Below are 13169 nucleotides of genomic sequence, written 5' to 3' on the forward strand. Positions count from 1 at the left end.
TGTCTTTGCATCATATAGGTTGCTCACTTAGTTGCATATCTAGACAACCTATTTTGATGCAAAAGTTTAATTTGGTAAAGAAAAGCTAAAAATTGTTAGTTGCCTATTCACCCCCCCTCTAGTCAACTATATCGATCCTTTCATTGTTGTTCTGGTGTGTTGGTCCTATGTGGCCTTAACACGACGACTTCCTGGCTGTCTACTATAAGTTGTGCCCGGCTCCAGCGAGGGAGGGGCGATGACGACGGCGCCTTCGACTCGCTTCAGTGCTTGTAGCCGTCGCTAGGTGGTCCACGAATCTAGAATATTTATTATTTCTCGTGTTCGCTATACTGTCATGATTGAAAATGAATAGATTGAAAGTTTCCCGCAAAGAAAAGAGTTAAACGAAAATATGTGGTCCCGCAAAAAAGTTTGATGATCACAAGAAAACACCCCAGTTCACCCTATATGGTGTTGGGGAACGTAGTATTTCAAAAAAATTCCTACGATCACGCAAGATATATCTAGGAGAAGTATAGCAACGAGCAGGGAGAGTGTGTCCACGTATCCTCGTAGACCGAAAGCGGAAGCGTTTAGTAACGCGGTTGATGTAGTCGAACGTCTTCGCGATCCAACCGATCAAGTACCGAACGCACGGCACCTCCTCGATCTGCACACATTCAGCTCGGTGACGTCCCTCGCACTCTTGATACAGCTGAGGCCGAGGAGAGTTTCGTCAGCACGACGGCGTGGTGACGGTGATGATGAAGTTACCGACGCAGGGCTTCGCCTAAGCACTACGACAATACGACCGAGGTGGAAAACTGTGGAGGGGGGCACCGCACACGGCTAAAGATCAACTTGTGTATCTATGGGGTGCCCCCCTCCCCGTATATAAAGGAGGGGAGGAGGAGGGCGGCCGGCCACAAGGGGCGCGCCCAAGGGGGGGAATCCTACTCCAAGTAGGAATAGGTTCCCCCCTTTCCTAGTCCAACTAGGAGAAGAAGGAAGGAGAGGGAGAGGGAAAGAGGGGCCGTGCCCCCTCCCCTTGTCCTATTCGGGCTCCCCTTGGGGGGAGGGGTGCCACCTCTTGGCCGCGGCCCTCTCTCTCCCCTAAGGCCCACTAAGGCCCATAACTTCCCGAGGGGTTCCGGTAACCCTCCGACACTCCGGTTTTATCCGAAACTATCCTGAACACTTCTGGTGTCCGAATAACATGGTCCAATATATCAATATTTATGTCTCGACCATTTCGAGACTCCTCGTCATGTCCGTGATCACATCCGGGACTCCGAACAACCTTTGGTACATCAAATCACATAAACTCATAATACGAATCGTCATCGAATGTTAAGCGTGCGGACCCTACGGGTTCGAGAACTATGTAGACATGACCGAGACACATCTCTGGTCAATAACCAATAGCGGAACCTGGATGCTCATATTGGCTCCTACATATTCTACGAAGATCTTTATCGGCCAAACCGCACAACAACATACGTTGTTCCCTTTGTCATCGGTACGTTACTTGCCCGAGATTAGATCGTCGGTATCACCATACCTAGTTCAATCTCGTTACCGGCAAGTCTCTTTACTCGTTCCATAATGCATCATCCCGTAACTAACTCATTAGTCACATTGCTTGCAAGGCATATAGTGATGTGCATTACCGAGAGGGCCCAGAGATACCTCTCCGACAATTGGAGTGACAAATCCTAATCTCGATCTATGCCAACTCAACAAACACCATCGGAGACACCTATAGAGCATCTTTATAATCACCCAGTTACGTTGTGACGTTTGATAGCACACTAAGTGTTCCTCCGGTATTCGGGAGTTACATAATCTCATAGTCATAGGAACATGTATAAGTCATGAAGAAAGCAATAGCAATAAACTAAACGATCATAGTGCTAAGCTAAAGGATGGGTCTTGTCCATCACATCATTCTCTAATGATGTGATCTGGTTCATCACATGACAACACATGCGTATGGCTAGGAAACTTAACCATCTTTGATTAACGAGCTAGTCTAGTAGAGGCATACTAGGGACACTCTGTTTGTCTATGTATTCACACATGTACTAAGTTTCCGGTTAATACAATTCTAGCATGAATAATAAACATTTATCATGATATAAGGAAATATAAATAACAACTTTATTATTGCCTCTAGGGCATATTACCTTCATATAGAAGAGTTGCCACCCACCCTATAATCGCCATGGCGTCGCGCCACTATCGAATCCGACCATGTTGCCACCATCACCTGCCGCGCTGCCACCATCGCCCATCCCGCTGTCGCCTTTGTCGCCGCCCCGGCTGTCGGCCCATGGCTCCCCTCCGCCGCCGCATGCAATCTGTCGTTGCTGCTGCGCCTGCCTACCACCATCACCGCTGGCACGATCATCGGTTGGATCTTCGGTGTCACCGACATGCCTTCCCGTGGCCCAACCGCCTGCTTCGCCGCTCTAATGCCACCACCAGGACATGAGAGAGCATGTGGAGCGGAGAGAGGAAAGAAAATAATAAAAATAAATAAAAATTTGGCTCACCGGCATGTTGACCCGACACGTTGAAAGTATACTTGAGATGAGTTTATTGATGACCTGTTACGGTAGTACACCTGTGATTACCGATAAATTTGTTGGTAGAGTGCCTATAGCCAATTGCAGAGGAAGTTTTTGGGTGATCTGTTGGAGATGCTCTTACTGAAACCCTCAATGTCCCAATCCATCGGCTAGAATTTATGAATTCTATTATTAAACAAATTCTAAAGTGGTTAGATAACAAAGTTCTTCCCTTACTCTTTTTTAAACACTCAACATATAATTAATAATAACTATCTTACAGGTGTTCATTACAGTAGCCACCACGTAGGTTGGAACACTACTCACTGGTAAGCCATCAGAACGATTATCAACGCAAAATTCGAGGTGGAACATTATTCCTGCGCCTTCGCCAATCGTGGGGCCGTTGCTTTGGCTATCGCATCTGCCATAGCCTCCCGCTCCGACTATTCAACGGCGAGCCAGAGGGGTTTGGCATTTCTGCAGCGGAGCCGCCACACGTTGGTCTCTAGCGATGTGAGAGAGCAACGGGGGACCGTTGCGAGGAGCTGGTCCTTCGGATCCACAGGCGCGCCCGCAAGCCCGGCGGTGGCCATTGCCTCCCCTAATGTCACTCGCGCCTCGGATTCGGGAATCTACGTCCTCGCCAACGCCAGCGCTGACACGAGGACCCAACGATGGCTGGAGACTTTGTCCGGAGAAGGTAGAGAAGGCGGATAGGGACGCGCGCGTGGGGGGGGGGGGGGGTTGGGAGGGGCGCGGAGCTGTGCGGACATGATGCTCCAGCACCGTCCTCCGCACTACGGCGTTGGACAATGGGAGATGCCGCGGAGTAAGAGTCTCTGGTCCAGCCATGATTGGCACATCACAAAGGCGAAGGGCGAGCTCCTCCACTTCATCTGGCTCCATGTTTCGCATCAGCGACTCCCAGTTGTCGTTGGTGCCGGATCCGCCACCGGACGTTGTGCTGCCGCCGCCGCTCACCACGGATTGTAAGGGAACGGGATGGGGGAGGAGGGGACGAATGAAGTGGACAATGAGCTTTGACTCCGGTCTAGGGTTTGCCCGGATTGGGATAAATGTGATGTCGAGGTGGGCCAGGGTGAACCGGTCCGACACAATAGAAGCGCCCGAGTACGTCCGTGCCTCGACATAGCCGTTTCGGATTTAGGCTTGATTTGAGGGGTGCCGGTCAATTTAGACGACTGCGGTCGATTTGAAGAGATCAGACTGTATCATGATTTTGTGTCTGGGCTTTGACTGGGTGGTGTCGTCGGCTCGGTCAGTTCGGGCGCGGGTTGTAGTTCGTCTGTCTGTGTAAGCACCCTCTAACACACAACGATCGTAAATTATAGCCAGCATGCACATGTGACATGCACTACCCCGGCAGATCAATGATGGTACATTGAAGAAAACGAGAGTGAAACTTACACCGATGGACCCCATCTCATCTCAGGTAATAAAAAAAAAGCTACTAAGCTGGACAAGACAAAGAAAAAATTCCAAAATCTTTACCACCGCCAATCAAAGGAAAGAAATGGAAACCCAATCACGAGCTCAACCCCAAGAAACCCGGTGGCAGGTCCCTCTCCTCTGGCCCACGTGGTTCACTCCCGACCAAACGGCTACCTCCCTTTCCGTCCCCTCCTCATGCTCTCGCCCCGCTCAGCCGAATCAAACCTCAGCCGTCCGATCCGGCATCCCACGGCTGGCTCCCACCGACCGTTGCTCCACTCGAAGCGCTCGCACGTCAGAGCCGACTCATACCCGACCCGACCGTTGGGCTCGCCGTTTTCGAAACCGGAGACGGAATCGATGGGAATAAATAACGCCCCGCCGGCGACCACCTCTGCCATCGCTCAGATCCTCCTCCCGGTCCCCGAGGCCCCAATCGATTGCTCAATCCTTCCTCTCCACCGCCCCACCTTCAGGTTCACAGATCTCGCTATAATTTCGACCAGCCTTCTTTTCCCCTTTCTTTGAGCGCGAGGAATCGGTTTGAGCTGCTGAGCGCCCTGCTTGCTGCTGGTTCTTGAGCTCAGCCTCCCGCTTCTTTGATCGTTTGGAGTTTTGAGCTGATTTGGAGGAGGCGGGGTTGAACCGGTGGAGGGATGTCGCGGCGGCTGTCGTTGCCGGCGAGCTCGCCGGTGACGGTGACCGTGTCGCCGACGAGAGGGAAGGGTGCTGGCGGCGGGAGCCCCGGGGATGGGGTCGTGAGGAGGGGGTCCGGGCTCACCAGCCCCGTGCCCAGGCACTCTATCGGCTCCTCCACCGCCACGCTGCAGGTCTCGCCGGTGCGACGGAGCGGGGGGAGCCGGTACGCGTCGAGGGACGGCGCCGACGCGAGCGCCGAGTTCGTGCACTACACCGTGCACATCCCGCCCACGCCGGACAGGAACACGGCGTCCGCGTCCACGGACGCGCCCGTGGCTGAGGAGGAGGGGGAGGTGCTGCCGCAGAGGAGCTACGTCTCCGGCACCATCTTCACCGGCGGCCTCAACTGCACCACGCGCGCCCACGTGCTCAGCAACTCCGCCGACGGCGCTCGGCCGGCCGCCTCCGTCAACATGTCCTGCAAGATGCGCGGCTGCGACATGCCGGCGTTCCTCAACGCCGGCCGCGGCGGCCGCCCGCCCTGTGACTGCGGCTTCATGATCTGCGAGGAGTGCTACATGGACTGCGTCGCGGCCGCAGGCAACTGCCCAGGCTGCAAGGAGGCCTACTCCGCGGGCAGCGACACCGACGACTCCGTCGACGAGGACGACGACGACGCCATCTCCTCGTCGGAGGAGAGGGACCAGATGCCCATGACGTCCATGTCCAAGCGCTTCTCCATGGTTCACTCCATCAAGATGCCCATGCCCAGCAGCAATGGCAACGGCGGCGGCAAGCCGGCCGATTTCGACCACGCCCGGTGGCTCTTCGAGACCAAGGGCACCTACGGCTACGGCAACGCTCTATGGCCCAAGAACGAGCACGGCGGCGGCGGCAACACCGCTGGGGCCACCTCCGGATTCGTCGGCATCGAGGAGCCGCCCAACTTCGGTGCCCGCTGCCGCCGGCCACTGACGAGGAAGACCAGCGTCTCTCAGGCCATCCTCAGCCCATACAGGTACCAATTCTTCCTGTAAAAACAATTGATTTTGGCTCCCTCGCAGGCTCGCAGCTCCTTGACTCGTCGCTTCTTCCTCTGCTCCGTGCAGGATGCTGATCGCGATCCGGCTGGTGGCGCTGGGGTTCTTCCTGGCGTGGCGCATCCGGCACCCCAACCCGGACGCCATGTGGCTGTGGGCGCTGTCGGTGACGTGCGAGGTGTGGTTCGCCTTCTCATGGCTGCTCGACAGCCTCCCCAAGCTCTGCCCCGTCAACCGCTCCTGCGACCTCGACGTCCTCGCCGACCGCTTCGAGTTGCCCACCGCCCGCAACCCCAAGGGCCGCTCCGACCTCCCCGGCATCGACGTTTTCGTCTCCACCGCTGACCCGGAGAAGGAGCCGCCGCTTGTCACCGCGAACACCATCCTCTCCATCCTCGCTGCCGACTACCCGGTCGAGAAGCTCGCCTGCTACCTCTCCGACGACGGTGGCGCCCTCCTCACCTTCGAGGCGCTCGCCGAGACCGCCAGCTTCGCGCGCACCTGGGTGCCGTTCTGCCGGAAGCACGGCGTCGAGCCGCGCTGCCCGGAGTCATACTTCGGCCAGAAGCGGGATTTTCTCAAGAACAAGGTGCGGCTGGACTTCGTCCGCGAGAGGCGGAAGGTGAAGCGGGAGTACGACGAGTTCAAGGTGCGGGTCAACTCGCTGACGGAGGCCATCCGACGGCGCTCCGACGCGTACAATGCCGGCGAGGAGCTGCGAGCAAGAAGGCGCCTGCAAGAGGAGGCCGTGGCTGCTGGTGGCGCGCTGGGAGCAGCTCCGTTGGCAGAGACTGGGGCCGTGAAGGGGACCTGGATGTCTGACGGCTCCCAGTGGCCCGGCACTTGGCTCACCGGAGCGACGGACCACGCGCGCGGCGACCATGCTGGCATCATTCAGGTGATTGATCGAATCCATACATGATACATGTTGTTGCAGCTGACACAAATCCTTTCGAAATGCTTGTTCAATCGATTCGAAATGCTCATGTATCTTCTCCAATTGATTGATGAACGCGCAGGCAATGCTTGCGCCACCGACGTCGGAGCCAGTGCTTGGCGGTGTGCCGGCGGAGTCCGGCGCGCTGATCGACACGACGGGCGTAGACATCCGGCTGCCCATGCTGGTGTACGTTTCGCGCGAGAAGAGACCCGGGTACGACCACAACAAGAAGGCCGGCGCCATGAACGCGCTGGTCAGGACGAGCGCCATCATGTCGAACGGGCCCTTCATCCTCAACCTCGACTGCGACCACTACGTGCACAACTCGGCGGCGCTCCGCGAAGGGATGTGCTACATGCTCGACCGCGGCGGCGACCGCGTCTGCTACGTGCAGTTCCCGCAGCGGTTCGAGGGCATCGACCCCAATGACCGGTACGCCAACCACAACCTCGTCTTCTTCGATGTCGCCATGCGCGCCATGGACGGGCTGCAGGGCCCCATGTACGTAGGCACGGGCTGCATCTTCCGCCGCACCGCTCTGTATGGGTTCAGCCCGCCGCGCGCCACCGAGCACCACGGCTGGCTCGGGAGGAAGAAAATCAAGCTGTTCCTGAGGAAGCCCACCACGGGGAAGAAGACGGACAGGGAGAGCGAGCACGAGTCAATGCTGCCGCCGATCGAGGACGACGACCACAACCAGCTCGGCGACATCGAGTCGTCGGCGCTGATGCCGAAGCGGTTCGGCAGCTCGGCCACGTTCGTGTCGTCGATCCCCGTTGCAGAGTACCAGGGGAGGCTCCTGCAGGACATGCCGGGGGTGCACCAGGGCCGTCCAGCCGGCGCTCTCGCCGTGCCCCGCGAGCCGCTCGACGCCGCCACCGTCGGCGAGGCCATCAGTGTGATCTCGTGCTTCTACGAGGAGAAGACAGAGTGGGGGCGGCGCATCGGGTGGATCTACGGGTCGGTGACGGAGGACGTGGTGACCGGGTACCGGATGCACAACCGCGGCTGGCGGTCGGTGTACTGTGTCACCCGCCGCGACGCGTTCCGAGGCACCGCGCCCATCAACCTCACCGACCGTCTACACCAGGTGCTCCGGTGGGCGACGGGGTCCGTGGAGATCTTCTTCTCCCGCAACAACGCCTTGTTCGCCACCCGGCGGATGAAGCTCCTGCAGCGCGTGGCCTACTTCAACGTGGGCATGTACCCGTTCACCTCCATGTTCCTCATCGTCTACTGCGTGCTCCCGGCCGTCTCCCTCTTCACCGGCAAGTTCATCGTCCAGCACCTGAGCTCCACGTTCCTGGTCTTCCTGCTCATCATCACCATCACGCTGTGCCTGCTGGCGCTGCTGGAGATCAAGTGGTCCGGGATCACGCTGCACGAGTGGTGGCGCAACGAGCAGTTCTGGGTGATCGGCGGCACCAGCGCGCACCCGGCGGCGGTGCTGCAGGGCCTCCTCAAGGTGATCGCCGGCGTGGACATCTCCTTCACGCTCACGTCCAAGCCGGGCGGCGCGGACGACGGCGAGGAGGACACGTTCGCGGAGCTGTACGAGGTGCGGTGGAGCTTCCTGATGGTGCCCCCCGTGACCATCATGATGCTGAACGCGGTGGCGCTGGCGGTGGGGACGGCGAGGACGCTGTACAGCGAGTTCCCGCAGTGGAGCAAGCTGCTGGGCGGCGCCTTCTTCAGCTTCTGGGTGCTGTGCCACCTCTACCCCTTCGCCAAGGGGCTCCTGGGACGCCGCGGCCGCGTGCCGACCATCGTCTTCGTCTGGTCCGGGCTCATCTGCATGATCGTGTCGCTGCTCTGGGTCTACATCAGCCCGCCTGCCGGTGCCAGGCCGGGCATCGGCGGCTTCAGCTTCCCGTAGTGGTAGCAGTTACCAAGTTCATCTGAAGAAGCTCGCATGAAGGAGCACTTGCTTCATGGAGTTCAGTTATTGTTTGTAGCTGTTTGATGGTGGATTCCTAAGCAGCTGAGCTCAACTGCTGCTCTACCAAGATATTAAGACATGGTGTTCTAGCTATGCCATATCTAACTATTGTAACTGTATACTGTGATTGGGGGTGTACTGTCAGTGTCATGACATTGTTATTCATCTGTGTCAGTGAGCTAGAAATACTTGGAGTTCAGTTCACAACTTTGGTCACTTGTGAATTTTCAGAGTGATTCAGAGCCATTGTGAACAACTTTGGCCAAGCCAATCAGGATTACTGTAGGATATGACCATACTCAGGCAGAGCCGATGTGAGCAACTTTGTTCACTTATGAATTTGACACCCTGCTGCGGTGTATACAAACAATGTCTTGCCTGAATTTGGCACACTGCGGTGTATACAACTAAAAGAATTCTAAAACAAGGATGTCATTTGTCACAAAACCAAATTGCTTGAAGCAACTTTCACACGAAATACAAGCATAAAACAGTGATTAAACACTCATATACCTCAAACAATTTTGTATGTTGATCAGTCAGTGATTTACTGCCATGCTGTGGTGTTGTTGTCTAATACAGATCTGCCACCGGCTGCCACCTAGGACCTAGGAGGATGGTGCGAGACTGCGAGAGATTCACGAGGGAGGAAGGTCACTGGTACGGCCAAAATCCCACATTCAGGACAACACATGCATACTTCGATTTGGTGGTGCTTTTCAAGTACATGGTCTTGAGCTTCGGGGAGAAATCCTAGGCCTGACCCTAGTTGGTCATATCAGGCAAATGACGATGTTTCCTGCATCGTTACCTTGTTCAAGGCGTTGTTTGGAGCTTGTTTAGACATGATCTTTAGGGTGAAAGCCCATGATCTAGCCTTTGATGGTTGGATCCGGCGACGACGACACTTACACGTAGTGCCCTTTGTCCAATTCAAATAGCTAGTGGATTAATTCAAAGTCCCAAAATAAATATTTCTAAGCCTAAAAAAATATTGGTTTGATTTTACCTCTTGCCAATATTTTCAAGGTTTAACAGGAACATTTTCTTGGGCTCATTTGAAGAGATTTTCATTATATATATTTTTAATGATTTACGAGGCTTTGGAAATTCCCACAATTCAATTTTCTTTGAATTTGACAAGATGCATGATGATTATGCAATGACAAGTAATTACTAAGCTAGAGCTGTGACATCTGAAGGCGTTGAGAACCTTACTCGTAATCATTGTGTTGTCAAGATATGGTTGGTGCCGATGGACGTTGATGCATTTTGTTGTTCGCTATTTTGGTCGATTCAGTTTTCTTTTCTTTTCTTTTCTTTTTTAAGTCTAGGCATAGTTTTGGTTTTGTATGACTTTGCTCTTTGTCGACGTGATCCTTTTTATCTGTATGTTGATTATTTGCATCTTAGTTATACAAAGGTTGGGTGTACATTCAACTTGATGCTTTATTATGAGTTAACAAAACTGCTGCACACAGAACAAACTTTGGGCGATCTGTCACGGCTAGATGTTGACAAGATTCCTTCGTTGGATTTAATCCCTATCCCCAAATAGTGCAAATATTATTGTCCGCGTAGCACTGCTAATTGTTGTGTGAGCAGTTCTACACATGAGTTACTCCTGGAGCAACGAGAGAGAGGACCCAACTCTTTGTAGCATCGACAAATTCTTCTGCAATGCTCAGTGGAAGGATAGCCACCCAGATTTCATTCTTGCAGCCGCCTCCACCTCCTTCTCTGACCACTATCCTCTGCTACTTACCAAGGCCACAGTTCCTTTCAGACCGGCTCGTTTCAGATTCGAAAACTTCTGGCCTAAATTTCCTCACTTCTTTGAAACTGTTCAGCACGCGTGGCAACGGGCACTGAATCATGATTGCCCGTTCGTCAGAATCAAGAGGAGATTGGCTCGGGTGGTGGATGACCTAAAGATATGGAGCAGATCCACGTTTGGCAAGATGAAGCTTCAGTTCCACGCCGCCAACGAAGTGATCCTCAGCCTCGACTCAGCGGAAGAATTCAGGCAGCTCTCCGCTGCTGAATTTCACCTTAGAAAACAACTCAAGCTCAAGGTGCTGGGTATTGCTGTGATCAAAAGAGCCAGGAAGAAACAGGCTTCATGGATTGGCTGGCTGCGTGCTGGTGACGCCAACACAAAACTGAGAGCCCGGCGGAGGAAAAACTTCATCCACTCCTTGAGAGTGGACAATAGAGAGGTCTCTGATCATGCAGATAAAGAAAAGGCCGTGTATGAGCACTTTGCAGCTGGGATTGGTCAGCGGGAACGCAGGGAGAAATCACTCAACTCGGACGTTCTCGATATCCGAGTGATTGATGATCAGGGCCTTTTGTCACCCTTCTCCATAGCTGAAGTTTGGGCTGCGATCGTCGCCTCCCCCTCCGAAAGAGCGCTGGGCCGAGATGGTTTCACGGGACAATTCTACAAATCCTGTTGGCCAATCATCCAAGAGTCATGGTTGCGTTTCATAAATTCCTTCAGCTTTCAGGGCATAATTTCTCTAAGATCAACAAGGCACTCATCACCCTTCTACCTAAGAAAGACGGTGCGAGTGAGCTGGGTCATTACTGACCGATCAGCCTAATTCACTCTGTGGCGAAACTCATCTCCAAGGTCTCTCGACCAAACTGGCTGCTGCTCTGAATGACATCATCTCTCCGGCGACTGCATTTCAAAATGGTAAATGCATTCACGATAGCTATCTATACGTGCAAAGTTGTGTCAAAATGTTGCATCGTCAGAAGAAAAGTGCCTTGTTTTTCAAGTTGGACACTACCAAAGCACTCGACTCCGTCTCCTAGTAATATATGCTCGATCTCATGCAGCGGATGGGCTTTCCTTCGAAATGGAGGGATTGGATGGCATTGTTATTTTGCTCTGCTTCTTCGTCATGCCTATTGAATGGAATCTCTGGGCCCTCCTTCGAGCATGGCAAAGGGTTGAGACAAGGTGACTCCCTCTCCCCTTGCTGTTCATCATGGCGATTGACCCGCTTCACCGCCTGTTGGAGGCTGCCAGTGCTCGTGGTGTGCTTGCCCCCCAGGCCGCGGAATGAGCTTGAGGATCAACCTTTATGCTGATGATGCAGTTATATTTTCAAATCCAGTCAAGGAGGAGGTGGACAACTTGCTCATCTTAGTCATCTCCTTCGAGCAAGCAACGGGATTGAAGCTAAATCAAGAAAAATCAATGGTCATCCCAATAAGTTGCGAGAATGTGCCATTGTCGGATGTGCTGCAGGAGTTCAAGGGGTAGACGGCTGCTTTTCCAACAATGTATCTGGGTCTGCCCATCTCCCCAAGAAGACTGCGTTTAGTTCAATTCCAATTCATCATTGATCATATCCGAGCTCGCCTTGCTGGATGGAAGGGCAAATTGATGAATCGGGCAGGCTGCAGGGTGCTGGTGCATGCAGTCCTCTCTATGCTACCCACCTTCGCCCTCATTGTGCTCCGGTGCCGAAGAGGATTCTAAAAGAGATCAATAAGACACGACGCCGTTTCCTTTGGGCACAGGAGGACTCGTTGGCCGGTGGTAAATGCAAATTGGCATGGAATTCAGTCTGCTCGCCAATAGACAGGGGGGCTAGGCATCCCAAACTTGCAGCGCTTCAGCATTGTTCTTTGTCTCTGCTGGCTCTAGCTATCCTGGCAGCTGTTGCAACGGCCGTGGATGGCATTCCCTCTCGCTGCTGATCCTAGAGATCAAGAGTTGTTTGCCAAGGCCACCGAGATCACCATAGGCAACGGTCAGTCAACGAGTTTTTGGAAATGCTCCTGGCTTGGACCGGCCCCCTCTGCTCTATCTTCCAGGCCCTCTTCAACCACACCAGAAGAAAGAACAGAACGGTGGCATCAGGCCTAGTGAATGACCAATGGATTCGAGACTTACATCACGACAACACCTTCAAGATCGCCAGCAACTTTTTGCAGCTTTGGCAAAAAATTCAGAGTTCGGATCTTGTGATTTCAGCTCAAACTCTGGATCAAATCAGATGGATGGTCGGAGGCGGCAACTCCTATACTGCCCGCTCTGCATACCGCTACCAATTCAACCAAGTCTCGCCTGCAGCTGGGTGCAAATCAATCATCAGGAAAGCTTGGGCTCCTGGCAATGTAAATTTTTTGCTTGGTTGCTACACCGCAACAGACTATGGGTCAACGATCGGCTTCAGTGCAGAGGGTGGCTGAATGGATACTTCTGTTCCCTGTGCATGAGAAGCCTGGAGAAGTCCAAACACCCGTTGTGGGAATGCCCTTTCTCCGCCCTGATCTGGCAAAGAGCCGCCTCTTGGCACGGTTGCGCTACTCTCAGCCTCCCAATGGCAACGAATTAGACCTCCATTGGTCACTGTCAGAAGATGCTCAATCTGACACCTGATGTTTACAAGCGAGGAGTCAAATCAATGCTGATGATGATATCCTGGGAGATTTGGAAGGAAAGAAACAACCGTGTCTTCCAAGCCAAGTTGCCTTCAAGCGACGGTATTATTCATGCCATTCATAGCGACCGAGAACAATGGAGGCTGGCAGGAGCCGTTTGTCTAGAGGCCCTGTTTGGGGATTCAATCATGAGATAGCTG

General features: G+C 53.8%; 2 protein-coding genes across 2 annotated transcripts; both read left to right on the forward strand.

Moving 5' to 3' along the window:
• The first annotated feature begins 4385 nt into the window (after positions 1 to 4385).
• Positions 4386 to 8751, forward strand: LOC109755959 (cellulose synthase-like protein D4). Its single transcript, XM_020314835.4, has 3 exons — positions 4386 to 5664; positions 5756 to 6584; positions 6706 to 8751. The coding sequence occupies exons 1-3, from the start codon at positions 4664 to 4666 to the stop codon at positions 8500 to 8502; spliced, it is 3627 nt and encodes a 1208-aa protein (XP_020170424.1). The 5' UTR covers positions 4386 to 4663; the 3' UTR covers positions 8503 to 8751.
• Positions 8752 to 10178: 1427 nt separating this feature from the next.
• On the forward strand, positions 10179 to 11842 carry LOC141022612 (uncharacterized). Its single transcript, XM_073498877.1, has 2 exons — positions 10179 to 10992; positions 11676 to 11842. The coding sequence occupies exons 1-2, from the start codon at positions 10179 to 10181 to the stop codon at positions 11840 to 11842; spliced, it is 981 nt and encodes a 326-aa protein (XP_073354978.1).
• Positions 11843 to 13169: the final 1327 nt, after the last annotated feature.

Source organism: Aegilops tauschii, chromosome 5 (assembly GCF_002575655.3).
Source record: "Aegilops tauschii subsp. strangulata cultivar AL8/78 chromosome 5, Aet v6.0, whole genome shotgun sequence".
Lineage (NCBI taxonomy): Eukaryota > Viridiplantae > Streptophyta > Magnoliopsida > Poales > Poaceae > Aegilops > Aegilops tauschii.

Bases quoted from the DNA above. Each gene is read 5' to 3' on its own strand.
- LOC109755959 (XM_020314835.4), top strand. From the start codon at position 4,664: ATGTCGCGGCGGCTGTCGTTGCCGGCGAGCTCGCCGGTGACGGTGACC. The intron at 5,665-5,755 runs GTACCAATTCTT...TGCTCCGTGCAG, and splicing joins GCCATCCTCAGCCCATACAG to GATGCTGATCGCGATCCGGC. The intron at 6,585-6,705 runs GTGATTGATCGA...ATGAACGCGCAG, and splicing joins ACCATGCTGGCATCATTCAG to GCAATGCTTGCGCCACCGAC.
- LOC141022612 (XM_073498877.1), top strand. From the start codon at position 10,179: ATGAGTTACTCCTGGAGCAACGAGAGAGAGGACCCAACTCTTTGTAGC. The intron at 10,993-11,675 runs GTTTCACGGGAC...CTGATGATGCAG, and splicing joins AAGAGCGCTGGGCCGAGATG to TTATATTTTCAAATCCAGTC.